Genomic DNA, 13,588 nt, shown 5'->3' on the forward strand with positions numbered 1-13,588 from the left:
ACCGTTATATGGGGGCTACAAGAAAAAGTGGACCTATATTTAAAAATTTTTTTGTGGATACATTTACTACAAATTCGCTTGAAAAACGCGCTCAAGAACCCCAAAATACCGAAAATTGGGGGGTACCCTTATATGGGAGCTATGCCTAAACGTGGACCGATATATCCCATCTTCGAACTTGACCTGCCTGCAGACAAAAGACAACCCTATGCAAAATTTCAGCACCCTATCCAAATTCCTTCAGAAGATAGCGTGATTACAACAGACGGACGGACATGGCTAGATCGTCTTAGAATTTTACCCTGATCAAGAATATATATACTTTATAGGGTCGGAAATGAATATTTCGATGAGTTACAAACGGAATGACAAAATTAATATACCCTCCATACTATGGTTGAGGGTATAAAAAGTACTGGAACAGACCATTTGTTGGCGAAGGTTTGCGTACGACGTCGCTTGAGTCTTGGCAGAACGACGATTAACAAGCGAATTTTACGAAGGCTGGAGTCTTGGAGGCTTCCCACTGTTCTTTTTGTTTTTTTGAATCTCTCTCTCTCTTTTATTATTTTTTTTTTCGTTTTTCCATATATAGTTCCTTTGCTCCATATAGTTCCTATGCTCCAAATAGTTCCTTTGCTCCATATAGTTCCTTTGCTCTTTATAGTTCCTTTGCTTCAAATAGTTCAAAAAAGGAACTGGATCAGAGAAAGGAATTATATTAATTAAAGAACTGGAACTAGTTCCGTTCGTTCCTTTCTCGGAATAGTTCCAATGAACTAGTTCGTTCCGGAACTACCCAACTCAGGTTTACCTGTTGATTTTATTTTTTGTTGTTGTGTAGTTTATGTAGTTTAGGCGTTTCTTATTTTTTTTTTCAATATTTTTGTTTGACTTAATCTCTTATTTTTATTATATACTGGGACTTTTTTGTGCCTATCCCGAAATATACCAACGAATTTGAAGCTATCTCTGCATCAGATGTTCGTGAGTTTTTCTGTTATTATTCGAAAAAGTGTTTTTCAAACATATTTACATATTTTTAGTTCATATTAAAATTAGTGCCATTTGACTTTCCCTTTTTTGACGTCTGCATTTACAGAGCGAATACGATTGACACACTTGTTCTGTAGACTAGACTGACTGCATGCATATTTGGAAGCTATTCAACCGATTTATTGGATTTTAAACCGACTTCCAATATATGTATCCCGAATAACCAATCTCTCTGAACCAAGAGAGATATCACTTAAGTATTCCAAAAATAATTTGTATTATTTGTGAGAAATTTGAAAATGGAAAAATCTTCTGGTGCATTCGATGATGATGAACAAGTTCCAAAAATTTCAAATAATTCCAACAATCGTTCCTGGTGGCTGGTGTTTGCAATTGTGGTTCTTCTAACATGTTGTACGAGATATTATAAAGTCACGGAACCGGATCATGTTTGCTGGGATGAGACTCATTTCGGAAAAATGGGCAGTTGGTATATAAATCGCACCTTCTTCTTTGACGTCCATCCACCGCTGGGAAAAATGCTAATCGCCCTGTCAGGCTACTTAACGGGCTACGATGGAACATTCCCCTTCGAAAAACCGGGTGATAAATACAATGGCACCCACTATGAAGGAATGCGTTATTTTTGCACCACCCTTGGTGCCCTAATTATACCAATGGCATATGACACGGTCCACGACTTGACACGATCCCTCGAAGCGGCAACATTATCCGCATTTTACATTTTATTCGATGTTGGTATGCTGACCCTGAACCAATATATTCTATTGGATCCAATTCTTTTGTTTTTTATGATGGCCTCCGTCTGGGGTATGGTGAAGATTTCCAAAGTTACCGCTGCCGGTCAGTCATACACCTTTAAGTGGTGGAGTTATTTGTTTTTCACCGGCACAGTGTTGGCCTGTACCATCAGTGTAAAATTTGTTGGTCTCTTTGTTGTGTTGCTGGTTGGTCTTCATACAATTACGGAACTTTGGTGCATCCTCGGAGATTTAAATAAGCCCATCAGGGAAACCCTTAAACAGTTGGGGTGTCGGGCAATGGGTCTGATCGTATGGCCTATTGCTTTGTACTTAACATTCTTCTATATACATTTGCAGTTGTTAAACCACAGTGGAAATGGTGATGGGTTTTACAGTTCGGCATTTCAATCTCGTCTTATTGGCAATTCACTGTACAATGCCAGTATGCCACGTGATGTGGCGTTCGGTAGTGTGGTCTCGATTAAGAACCACAAAACTGGAGGTGGCTATTTACACTCCCATTTACATTTATATCCCAAAGGAGTGGGTTCCCAGCAACAACAGATCACATCGTATACTCACAAAGATGAAAACAATGCCTGGCTCATTAAGCCTCACGACAGGGAGTCGACCGATAATTTGGTTTTGCTGAAAAATGGAGATCTATTACGTCTGGAACACGTACAGACCCGACGAAATCTTCATTCCCACGCTGAACCTGCACCCATTACGAAATCACAAATGCAGGTTACTGGCTATGGGGAGAAAGGTATGGGCGACATAAATGACATTTGGAAAATCATAATTATCGGAGGTAAACCAAATGAGGTCGTCAATACCGTTACAACACAATTTATACTGGTACACTATCTGCAAGGATGTGCCTTAAGTTCGTCGGGAAAACAATTGCCCAAGTGGGGATTTGAACAGCAGGAAATAACATGCAATTTGAATATTCGCGATTCGCATGCCAAATGGAATATTGAAGACAATAAGCATAGCGAACTGACTTCGGAAAGTGTGAGCGTGTATGCACCCGGTTTTATATCAAATTTCTTAGAATCACATGCTGTAATGTTCCAAGGTAATGCCGGCCTTAAACCGAAGGAAGGGGAATCAACAAGTCGACCCTGGCAATGGCCCATCAATTTCAGGGGACAATATTTTTCCGGCAGTGATTATCGCATATATTTGTTGGGCAATCCCATCATTTGGTGGAGCAATCTGGTGTTTTTGAACTTGTTTGTAATCGTATTCGTAACCAAGAAGATAAAAAAACGACGTCAGGAGGGTAAACTAAAGTTGCTGCTGCTGCAGAGTGCAACGAAGCAACAAAATATCGCAGAACAAAAAGATGACACGCAGGATCGTACCCTAATGTCGGCGGCAGTTTGGTTATACATTGGTTGGGCTATCCATTATTATCCCTTTTGGATAATGGGTCGGGTACTGTATTTCCATCATTACTTCCCGGCACTTGTCTTCAATTCAATGCTAACTGGGGTAATGTTTAATTATCTCATTAGGCGTTTGCCACAAAAGATACGTGGCGCGCTGCTTTTTATCGTTCTATCTATTGCGGCATATAGTTTTAAATTGTTTTCACCACTTGCCTACGGAATGACCGGACCACTGGCATCAAATTCGAATTCCTCAATGCACAGCTTGAGATGGTTATCAACATGGGAATTTTAAGATTTTTTTGAGATTGTCATCGATGTGCCTACTTATTAATATTAAAAAAACATTCCGTCCTTTTTTATAAAATATTAAAAAATTTATATTCTATTTATAAAATATCTAAACAAATAATTGTATTTTTTGTTGTATAATAAATAAAACAAAACAAATTAGTAAATTGCGTTTTATTGAATATTTTAATTTATTCAATCTTTTAACTAATCATGAATTTTTAGAGATTTTTTAACGAATATTTTTTTCAAAAATTCTCCTAGCAATAGACGTGGATTTTTATATATATTTTTTTCAAAAATTCTCTTAGCAATATACGTGGATTTTTTTGAAGAATATTTTTTTCAAAAATTCTGAGAAAAGGCGTGGATTTTTTAAAGAATATTTTTTTCAAAAATTCTAAGAGAAATAGGCGTGGATTTTTTAAAGAATATTTTTTTAAAAATTCTAAGAGAAATAGTTGTGGATTTTTTAAAGAATATTTTTTAATAAATTCTTCTAGGAAAAGGCGAGGATTTTTTTTAAGGATTTTTTTTCAAAAATTCTTTTTGATTTTTTAAAGATTTTTTTTTTTCAAAAATTCTTCTAAGGCGTGAATTTTTAAAGAATATATTTTTTTTTCAAAAATTATATGGGTAACATTTTTTTAAAATAGTAGTCACTAAAACAATACCTGCTTTTCATTAAAATACACAATCATAAAAATGTTTATTTAAAAAAAAGTAGTTTATAAAAATTATAACAAAAAACAATTATTGTAAAAGAGAAAAAAACGAATGTTTAACTATTCATACGCATACGATCGATGGGACGGCGAGGTTGAATACGAAAACGTTTCGAAGAAGTATTAAAACTTTCTGTTGGCGATGTGGCCTCAGAATTATGCAGTTGGGCCAAATAGGCCGAGGTTGATTGTTCGCTGGTTGTAAAGGTGCGTTTACGCTTCAAAGAACTTAATTCATTCTCATCAACCAATGGCTTAGAGCGGACCAAGGAACCTGAAATACAACACAAAACAATTTGTTGGCATTCATATGCGAATATAAAATACCTATGCAAGCCTTTACCTGCTATAGAAGCACATCGTTTAATAATCGAATTGGAATTTGCATCGGTGGTGGCCAGCATTGAAGATTCATTGTTTGGTGAACATTTCGACGGATTGGAGCCTTTGCGCGAAGGTAAACGCATAACCGAACTCATTATTGACCATATACCCGATTGATTTTGTTTACTCTTAATATCATCTGGAATTTGGTGGCTACTTTGTTTCTGTTTTACCACCGGCTCATCGGCAATAAATACCTCATCCTCAATATCATCATCATTGGCATCGAAGGTATCGGTTAAATTTTCAATGCGACTAAACGCCGTGCTGTGGGCACAATCTTTAAGGGATGTAGGTTTACGAATGGGTGGCGAAAAACGACCATTAAGATTTTGTGGAATTAAACGTTTACGATTACACATTTCCGGGGAGCTGCCATCTCGATCACGAGTTAAAGAAGATTTTCGTATGGGTGTGGCATTGGGCGTAAAGAACACATCACATGGTGAATTTTGAGAATCACGGGATTCACGCGACTCCAATTTCGGAGTTTCAAATTTAATTAGTTTCTTGTGTATGACGGCACCGGGAATCCGAGTAATCGGTGTGATTGGTGGTAGGGGATTGCTAATGACATTCTCCTCATCCACCGATTGTATTGCTTGTATTTGTTCGGTTGTGGCAGTTATTATTTCAACACTGCGGCAGGATTTGAATACTGAACCACTTGAGCTATTCGATCCAGCCGAATGGTATGAATTCGAACTGGAACTAGAAGAGGTGTGAGGTTTGATGGAATTTATACTGCCATTAGAGCTGGTGCCCGACGACGAGGAGGCCGAAGAAACGCTAGACATGTGTTCGGTACGTGTGATGACAATCGATTCGGTGGTTAGCTTTTGTGCTGACAATAGAATTTTACGTCTCATATTGGGTAAATCATTACGATGCATGCGATCTTCATCGGCAGCAGCATGCTGATAGTGTACAGAATCTTCTGATTCGCTATTTCTACGTCGTACCGCCGGCGAAAGGCGTAAATCAAGTGGTGGTGGTGCCGGTGATTGTGGCATCATAGCACCACCTCCGCTAGTGCCATCTAATCCTGGCGATGATGTGGTATCAAACATTTTCTTACGTTGAAAGGCAGCTGCCGAGCCTCGAACGGCAGTCGAAGCCGGTAGGCCATGTTCGGCAAAGGCTTTTTGTATACTTTTCGACATGACCTGTCGGAGGGGGGTTACAGCAGACATTCTAGGTCGTCCACTGCCTACTTTACGATAACGATTAAGGGGTTCAAGAGCTTGACTGTAATGAATTTAAATGATTCATGAACTTTAAGTTTGAATGGATTTGGATTTTTTTTTCAAATATCACAGCTATAGTCTTGAATTTTTTGAATATTTTTTTAGAAATTATCACAATGTGGATTTTTTACAGAATATTTTTTAAAAATTTTTACAGCTATAGGCGTGGAGTTTTCTAAAGAATATTTATTTAAAAATTATCTCAGCTATAGGCGTGGATTTTTTACAGAATAATTTTTTAACTCTGCTATGGGCTTTATAACTTGCGTAAAAAATATGTAACCTACCTGCTTGGTTGCGGCAATGCGGGGCTTATATCCGAATCACTATTATAAATGCTCGACATATGTCCCGCACCTGTAGCATTGAATGTCTGCTCTTTCGGCTTGGCAAAGACCATTTCCAGATGGACAGGTGTTGATGTGGAGCGAATAATTTTACCCTTTACTGCCGAAGCAACACCAACACTACGTCGTATTGAGGAATTACTTATCGATGATATATTCTTAATGGACGAAACACTATCACTAATAAATTCCTCATGCGCTTTACTTTTGGCCTTCCAACGCATATTGATGATCGATATCGGTGTCATGTGACTGTCATTGAAGTCATGACGACGCATTGGAGATATTTGGGTAGACTGAAGACCAGCTTTAGTAACGGTTACCTTTGAAGCTTCATCGGTGTAGCATGATTGATTAGCAGCAGTCGATTCCGCCGAATGGCATAATTCATTGGGACGCATACATTTGGTGAACTCCTTGAGATCTTCAATGTTATAGTACATTTTTGCACATTTCTCGCAGCGCAATGGCAAATGATGGGTTTCCAGATGGATTAACATTTCCGCATATATTTCACTTTGCAATGGCAATGGACGCTTTTCACAAATCGGACAAAACAAATAGATTTCTTCATAGGGTGGAGGTTTTTCCTGCTGCTGCTGTTGTTGATCGGTTCCTGTTACTGCACTTGCCTTATTGGCGGCCGCCTCACCACATTTAGCCAAGGACGAGGATACAATAGCAGCACCATGTTTATCGTAGTTTTCGTTGTTATTGTTAATCATAGCTGGTACCCGAACAACAATTGCGTGATTTTTTATCTCATGTTTATGACAGCACTTAGAGCAACAAAAAACAGCTTTACAAACGCGACAAATTGTCTGCAAAAAAGAAGAAAAATAGAAATTAAATTTTTAGTAGAATTTAATTTCAGTTGGACCGCATTTTACGTTCAAGAAAAAATGCAGCTTGTCCAGCAAAAATTGACTTGTTTTATATTCAACATCGGTAGTAATATTTCGGTAAAATCTTACATCTTCTGGTAAATGCATATTGTTAAGATAAACTATATATTTTTTACAACGTTTCCTTCAATTTATGTTAAAAATCATATTTCACACTTATTGCTGTGCTTCCTTCTTTCTTTTTTTTCGCATAACGGTTAATTCAACAACCATTTTAACACGATTGACATTCTGGCAAGAATTGCCGGCGACAGAGTTGTAAATAATGCGATCAAATTACAGCGTGCGGCGCATATGTCACACTGAAAGAAAAACAAGTAAACACGTCGTAAAGATCGACCGGCATGAAATTGTTTTTACCCTCCCAACCATGAGGTCTACAAGTCTAGTTTAGTGCTTGGTGGCGGATAATTTTTAAATTTGTAACATAGGTAGTTCTTGAGGCCCGTGCACAAAAAAAGGAGACCAGACGTTATCTGCCAACTATAGAGGAATAAGTTTCCTTCCCATCGCATATAAAGTGCTATCCAGCGTGCTGTGTGAACGACTGAAGCCAATGGTCAATGACATTTTGGACCATACCAATGCTACTTCAGGTCTGGCAAATCCACAATTGACCAAATTTTCACTCTGCGCCAGATATTGGAAAAACCCACGAAAAACACATCGACACACTCCACCTATTTTTCGACTATGAAACCATTCCTGCGTATGGCATTCAGCGTTCGAAAATAAACATTATGGTACCGTTCCATAGTGTTCTGTACCGTACCAAGGTGGATAGGTACACTAAAATAACGTACTGTACCGGTACACAAACACTAAAAATATTTTTAGCGTTACTGTTCCGGAGCACAACGAAAATCTTAGCGTACCTGCTGCGGTACACTAAAAAATCGTAGTGTACCGACAGCGGTACACTAAAAATCGTAGTGTACCGACTGCGGTACTGTGTTCCTCTGGACGGAACACTAAAAATGTTAGTGTTCCGCTTATCGAAACTCTAAAAATCTTAGTGTTCCACTTGCCGGAACACTAAAAATCGTAGTGTTCCGGCAGTGGTACACCAAAAATCGTAGTGTTCCACTGGTCGGAACAATACAAATCGTAGCGTTCCACGTCTGTTTTTTTTTTTTTTTTTTTTTTGAGGTTAAATGAGATCAAATAATAAAAAAAAATAATACTGAATATAAGTTTACTTGCAATAAAAAAAGTGAAAATGTCCATTTGAAATAGGTATTTTGGCCAGTTTTTGTGACAAAATTATACAGCTTAGGATAAAATTTTCATTTATTTACACAACGAACATATTTTCCATAATATTGGGAGATCTCCTTGTAAAATGCTAGTACGAAATTTTTTTTCTTAAAACAATTATACCTGCATCCATCTATGATTCATACTTTTAGGAAATTTTAGCAAAAATATTCAAAATTTGGTGATTGTCACACAATCAACATAATTATTACCTGTTTATTCATTAAAAGAAGTGTACAAATTACGCGGGTATGAAAAAAATATTTTTATGATTTTGGGATAAATGTTACAAAACCACATATTCTTTATGATTTTTGCACAGGTAGTCTTATGTAATACATTTTTCCGATCAGCGCAATCGATTATCAGCGAAAATGTAATCCAATGGAATTTTCAGTTGCGAGTTGGCATCAGATTGAATTTTCACTCGACGACCGTTTTTAGTTATAAAATATTTATTATGTTAAACTGTAGATGCTAATAAAATATTACTAATTTTTAATAAAATATAAACAAATACAAATTTAACAAGTTTTCTATTTATTAAATCTATTGAAAAAAATATATAAATTTTATTCATACAAAAAATAAAATATAATTAATACATCTTTTTGTGTTCCGACAAATGGAACACTACGATTTTTAGTGTTCCGGCCAGTGGAACACTACGATTTTTAGTGTTCCGGCAAGTGGAACACTACGATTTTTAGTGTTCCGTCCGCGGTACGCTACGGTTTTTTAGTGTTCCGACAGCGGTACACTACGATTTTTAGTGCACCGACCGCGGTACACTACGAATTTCGTTGTGCTCCGGAACAGTAACACTAAAATATTTTTTAATGTTTGTGTACCGGAACACTAACGCTAAAAATTTGTTAGTGTTTGTGTTCCTGGTACGGTACACTACGATAGTGTACCGTTTTTTTGCGAACACTGATGGCATTCCTGCAAAATTAATATGCTATGCAAAATAACTTTAACTGGTACAATGTCAGCAGTTAATGTAGGAAAGGACCTCTCGAAGCCCTTCAATACCGAACGAGCCTTCCGACAAGGTGACAGTTTGACATTGAATACAATGAATTGAATACAATGTCAAATAAATTCAAAGTATATTGAAATATATTCAAGTTCAATTGAAATAAAAATAAAGTTTTTAACACGTTCGTCTGGATGTAATTACTTTGTTATGGATGAAACAAACATTTTATGGTATTCCCTACTGTATTGTGGGAAGAAATCATAACCTTTCATTCATTTTTCGCGTTTTTAGTTTTGTGTTGAAAAATGTCGAATAATATCAAACACTTGTTGCGTATATTTATTTTATTTTTGGCAGAAGGGGCCACACGTGCATTGTTGCTTTTTTGTTATCACCTCAAGCTGCCCTACCTTGTTTTATTGTACCATGGGTACAGCCATAAACAAATCTGATAACATCAGCTTTGAGATCCGGAATAGAATAATGTTGGTCAACAGATGCTACTATGGTTTGAGTAATCAACTCAAAATCAAGGCCATCTCACGCCAGACCAAACCCACACTCTACAAGACGCTGCTATTGGCTGTGCTATTGTATGGATCTGAAGCATAGGTACTTGCGCAATCAGATGAGGCTGCTCTTGGAGTGTTTGATAGAAAAAATTCTTCGAAAGATCTAGGGGCCGATCTGCGTGGTGAATACCCCGTCGAATAAACCATGAGCTATACCATCTATTCTGGGACATCGACATAGTCAGACGGATCGAGCTGCAGTGACTACGTTGGCTAGGCCATCTTGTGAGAAGCGAGCCAAGTGATGGTTCACGCAGAAGGGTAATGCCACGAATCCGATGGAAAGATCAAGTTGAAGACAACATCTTGGAACATGGTATTTCAAATTGGATGAGATGCGCACAAGACCGACGCGCCTGGAAATCTTTTTTATGCTCAGCTTCTGTCATAAGCCAGCTAAGTAAGTAACTCATTCAAAGCCGATATTGGCCGTCGATGCAGATCGAAGAAGAATCTTTCTCTCAAACACTCCAAGATCTGCCTCACCTGCTTGCGCAAGTACACATGCTTCAGATCCATACACCAGGACGGGTAGCGTCTTGTATAGTGCAAAATTATCCTGTATAGCCGTATTAATTTTGAAGGGAAGTCGAACGCAGACATGGCTTTAAAGATCTCTAAGTGGATTGGGCTGTCGAATGCTGCTTTATAGTCAACGAATATGTGGAATGTGTCGATGTGCTTTTCGTGGGTCTTTTCCAGGATTTGGCGCAGTGTGGAAATCTGGTCTATAGTAGATTTGCCAGGTCTGAAGACGCATTGATAAAATCCTTTTTTTATTTGTTATTAAAATTCATTTTTTATCGTATTATAGGGCTAAGCAGAATGCTCGCGTTGAGCCTTCCGTTGCGTTATGTGTTATCGAAAATACAACAACCACAAGGAAACGATAACACAAACGCTCGAAGTAGTTGTGCGCTACGCTTCGGAGTTAAATATATTTTAACTTTTTGCGTGCGTTAATGCGATAACAAAAAACGCTCAACGCGAACATTCTGTTTAGCCCTTAAAAATTAGTAGATTGTTGCAGTACGTATATATTTCAAATATTTCCTTATTCATGTCATCAGAGTTTATTTTTTCAAACATTTGTTCCTTGTTTTACTTGGATCTAAATAGAAAAAAAACATCTTTCTCTTGACTATGGCAAGAACCCATATTTATTTTTATTTCATCTTTCTCAGTTTTTCTAAATATGTTGTTGATTTTAATACATTTTTTATATTTTCTCTATTGATATGTTACATATGTTTGGACTGATTGAATACAAATTATTCAGTTTCATTTTTGTACTGATATTCGGTCTGTTGCCGTACTGCAAGATTCTACTACTTTTTTCTACGATAACTAATTCTCCTTTATGATATCGACAAAAATAATAAAAACTAGTAGATTCCTGCAGTAAGGGAACAGACCAATTTTAATTACAAGTTTTGTTCTTGGCGCCCCGATAGGTTGCCCACAAAATGTAGTTATCGATTTTTCCCCTTATTTATCGATTGTCGACTTGTATATCCCTTGCTCTGCTACAGAAACCCGATTATTCAAAAGTCGACCTATGTATACCTATCACTGATGCCGTGTAAATCTGCAAGAAAAACAAGAAATTTGGGCGAACTTACATTAGGGACTTATATAGACATAGGAAACCGAAAACATTTCATAGCGGTCGTTCAAATTCAATGAATTACAATATGGATATTTTGTGTAATTGCCGAATTTGTTTACAAGCGATTGGTCATGAACCCATAAAAATGACACGATCTATCGTGAAATATATGGAACAGGAGTTACAATTGAAAAACATCGCACAAAAACAAAAACCTACAGACCCCACAAATCTTTGCGCCGCTTGCTTTAATAAACTTGCTGAGCTGCAGGATTTTCATGAACAGTGCAAGGATGCCGATGAGTATTGGAAAAATCAGTTTACCAAAGGATGTGGTGGCGATAACCCAATGGTTGTGGTGAATGCCAATAACATACCGAGTGTACAGAACGATAGTAAAAACATTTGCGTTGCTGATGTATCTTCAACAAGAGAACCCATGGAGCAGATGCAGTTGGATGGTGGGCTACATCAAACCAAACAGGAGGAGGAGGACGAAGAGGATGAACTGCTCCTAACATTACCCATTAATGACAATGATTATGCAACAGTATCTGTCCAAGGAACGCAGCAACGTGAACAGAATTCAGAGGATAACGTTATGGTAGATGAAGGTGATTACAATAATCGTATGGATGCTTCCGAGACATGGTCACAAGCAAATGATGACGATAATGATGGTGGTGTTGATCCCACGGCATTAATCATGGAGAAGAATAGCAAATATATCGACGATGAACAAGAGATACTAAATTATGAATATGAAGGAAATGGCGAGCAAACTGAATATCAATCCGAGTCGAATGCGCTGGAGGATGCAAATACTGAAAATGAAACATACGTATTTGAAGAAGAAGAAGCTGAAGAGGAGGGTGATGATAATGATAATGCTGATGAAGATGATGAGGATATTTATAAGCTTATACAAGAATCTATAAAAGAAGAAATGCGTACCTCATCATCAACTTCCTCCACCTCAAAATCGACATCGGGACAAAAAACTCGCAGCAGTACTACAAATTCTGGACCCTCCACAAACACATATGTAGTTACAACTGTTCTGGATGAAAATGGCAAAGTGAAAAAGTCATATCAGTGTCAGCATTGCGGTATGTAATATAATTGGTATGGGATTTTCCAAAAAGAGGTGTTATTTTGAGTTAAATGGTATTTCGCGAGCGAGCTGTCGCTTTTAACAAGTTAGAACCAGTAATAGGATAAATAGGGAACGAAAATGTTTAGATACATTTTAAGCAAATACAAATTAAGCAAAATAACATCTATTATTGCAAAACTCCGTACATTTAATTCAGACTTGATATCACAATCGCTCTTTTGCAGATCGAGCCTTTGATCGCATATACGATATTGAATCACATTACAACATACACAGCGATATTAAACCATTCAAATGTGAGGTATGCGGAAAATCATTTCGCCAAAAGAACATACTCACCACCCATCAGGCGCTGCATTTTGGCAAAAAAGTCGAATGCTCTGAATGTGGTAAAAAATTTGCCCGCCGTTCACAACTCATCTTGCATTTTCGTATGCATCGCGACGAGAAGCCTTTTGTATGCGAATATGAAGATTGTAATGCAGCGTTTCGTCAACGTCAACACCTAGTCGATCACACATTTATACACACAGGAGAGAAACAATTTGAATGTTCGACCTGTTCGAAAGCATTTCAGACACGTAAACGTTTACAGGATCACCTGTACAAGGTACATTCTAGTCATCGCTATAATTGTGATCGTTGTGAAAAGTCATTCCTCAAACCACACCTGTAAGTATTGACATGGATATAACGTATGTTTTATTATCTCATGTTTTTCTTTTTTCATTTTCAGTCTTAAAAATCATCTTTTTTCTGCACATAAAGTTGGAATTGACGATGTCTCACATTTAAAAATTAAATTATCACCATTGGATCAATTGAAACGCCAAAAGAAATAAAGTATAACTTTGTTGTAATTCGTAGTAAAAAAACTTACTAAAAGTATTTGGATGGATATTTTTTTGTTGCAACTCTAGATAATTTTTAGTTAGAGGTCATATATACAAAACTATGAATTTTGACTAGTAATAATCGAAATTATCTAAAAG

The 13,588-nt window shown here is 37.1% G+C and overlaps 3 protein-coding genes across 3 annotated transcripts; 2 read left to right on the forward strand and 1 right to left on the reverse strand.

Moving 5' to 3' along the window:
- The first annotated feature begins 1,295 nt into the window (after positions 1 to 1,295).
- On the forward strand, positions 1,296 to 3,455 carry LOC133324092 (protein O-mannosyl-transferase 2). The gene has a single exon (XM_061532977.1). The coding sequence runs from the start codon at positions 1,296 to 1,298 to the stop codon at positions 3,453 to 3,455; it is 2,160 nt and encodes a 719-aa protein (XP_061388961.1).
- Positions 3,456 to 4,232: 777 nt separating this feature from the next.
- LOC133324084 (mitosis initiation protein fs(1)Ya-like) lies at positions 4,233 to 6,879 on the reverse strand. The gene is made up of 3 exons (XM_061532970.1): positions 6,095 to 6,879; positions 4,520 to 5,808; positions 4,233 to 4,450 (listed from the first exon to the last, which is right to left on the reverse strand). The coding sequence occupies exons 1-3, from the start codon at positions 6,877 to 6,879 to the stop codon at positions 4,233 to 4,235; spliced, it is 2,292 nt and encodes a 763-aa protein (XP_061388954.1).
- A 6,150-nt stretch (positions 6,880 to 13,029) lies between these two features.
- LOC133324085 (zinc finger protein 69 homolog) lies at positions 13,030 to 13,438 on the forward strand. Its single transcript, XM_061532971.1, has 2 exons — positions 13,030 to 13,268; positions 13,333 to 13,438. Exons 1-2 carry the CDS (start codon positions 13,030 to 13,032, stop codon positions 13,436 to 13,438), a joined length of 345 nt encoding a protein of 114 aa, XP_061388955.1.
- Positions 13,439 to 13,588: the final 150 nt, after the last annotated feature.

Source organism: Musca vetustissima, unplaced genomic scaffold (assembly GCF_032173495.1).
Source record: "Musca vetustissima isolate MV318-11 ecotype Yass unplaced genomic scaffold, APGP_CSIRO_Mvet_v1 utg27302, whole genome shotgun sequence".
Taxonomy (NCBI): Eukaryota; Metazoa; Arthropoda; class Insecta; order Diptera; family Muscidae; genus Musca; species Musca vetustissima.

Excerpts from the sequence above, each read along its gene's own strand:
- LOC133324092 (XM_061532977.1), top strand. The coding sequence starts at position 1,296 with ATGGAAAAATCTTCTGGTGCATTCGATGATGATGAACAAGTTCCAAAA.
- LOC133324084 (XM_061532970.1), bottom strand. The coding sequence starts at position 6,879 with ATGATTAACAATAACAACGAAAACTACGATAAACATGGTGCTGCTATT. Across the intron at positions 5,809-6,094 it reads GCATTGCCGCAACCAAGCAG|TCAAGCTCTTGAACCCCTTA; the intron begins GTAGGTTACATA and ends AATTCATTACAG. Across the intron at positions 4,451-4,519 it reads ACGATGTGCTTCTATAGCAG|GTTCCTTGGTCCGCTCTAAG; the intron begins GTAAAGGCTTGC and ends GTTGTATTTCAG.
- LOC133324085 (XM_061532971.1), top strand. The coding sequence starts at position 13,030 with ATGCATCGCGACGAGAAGCCTTTTGTATGCGAATATGAAGATTGTAAT. Across the intron at positions 13,269-13,332 it reads TCATTCCTCAAACCACACCT|TCTTAAAAATCATCTTTTTT; the intron begins GTAAGTATTGAC and ends TTTCATTTTCAG.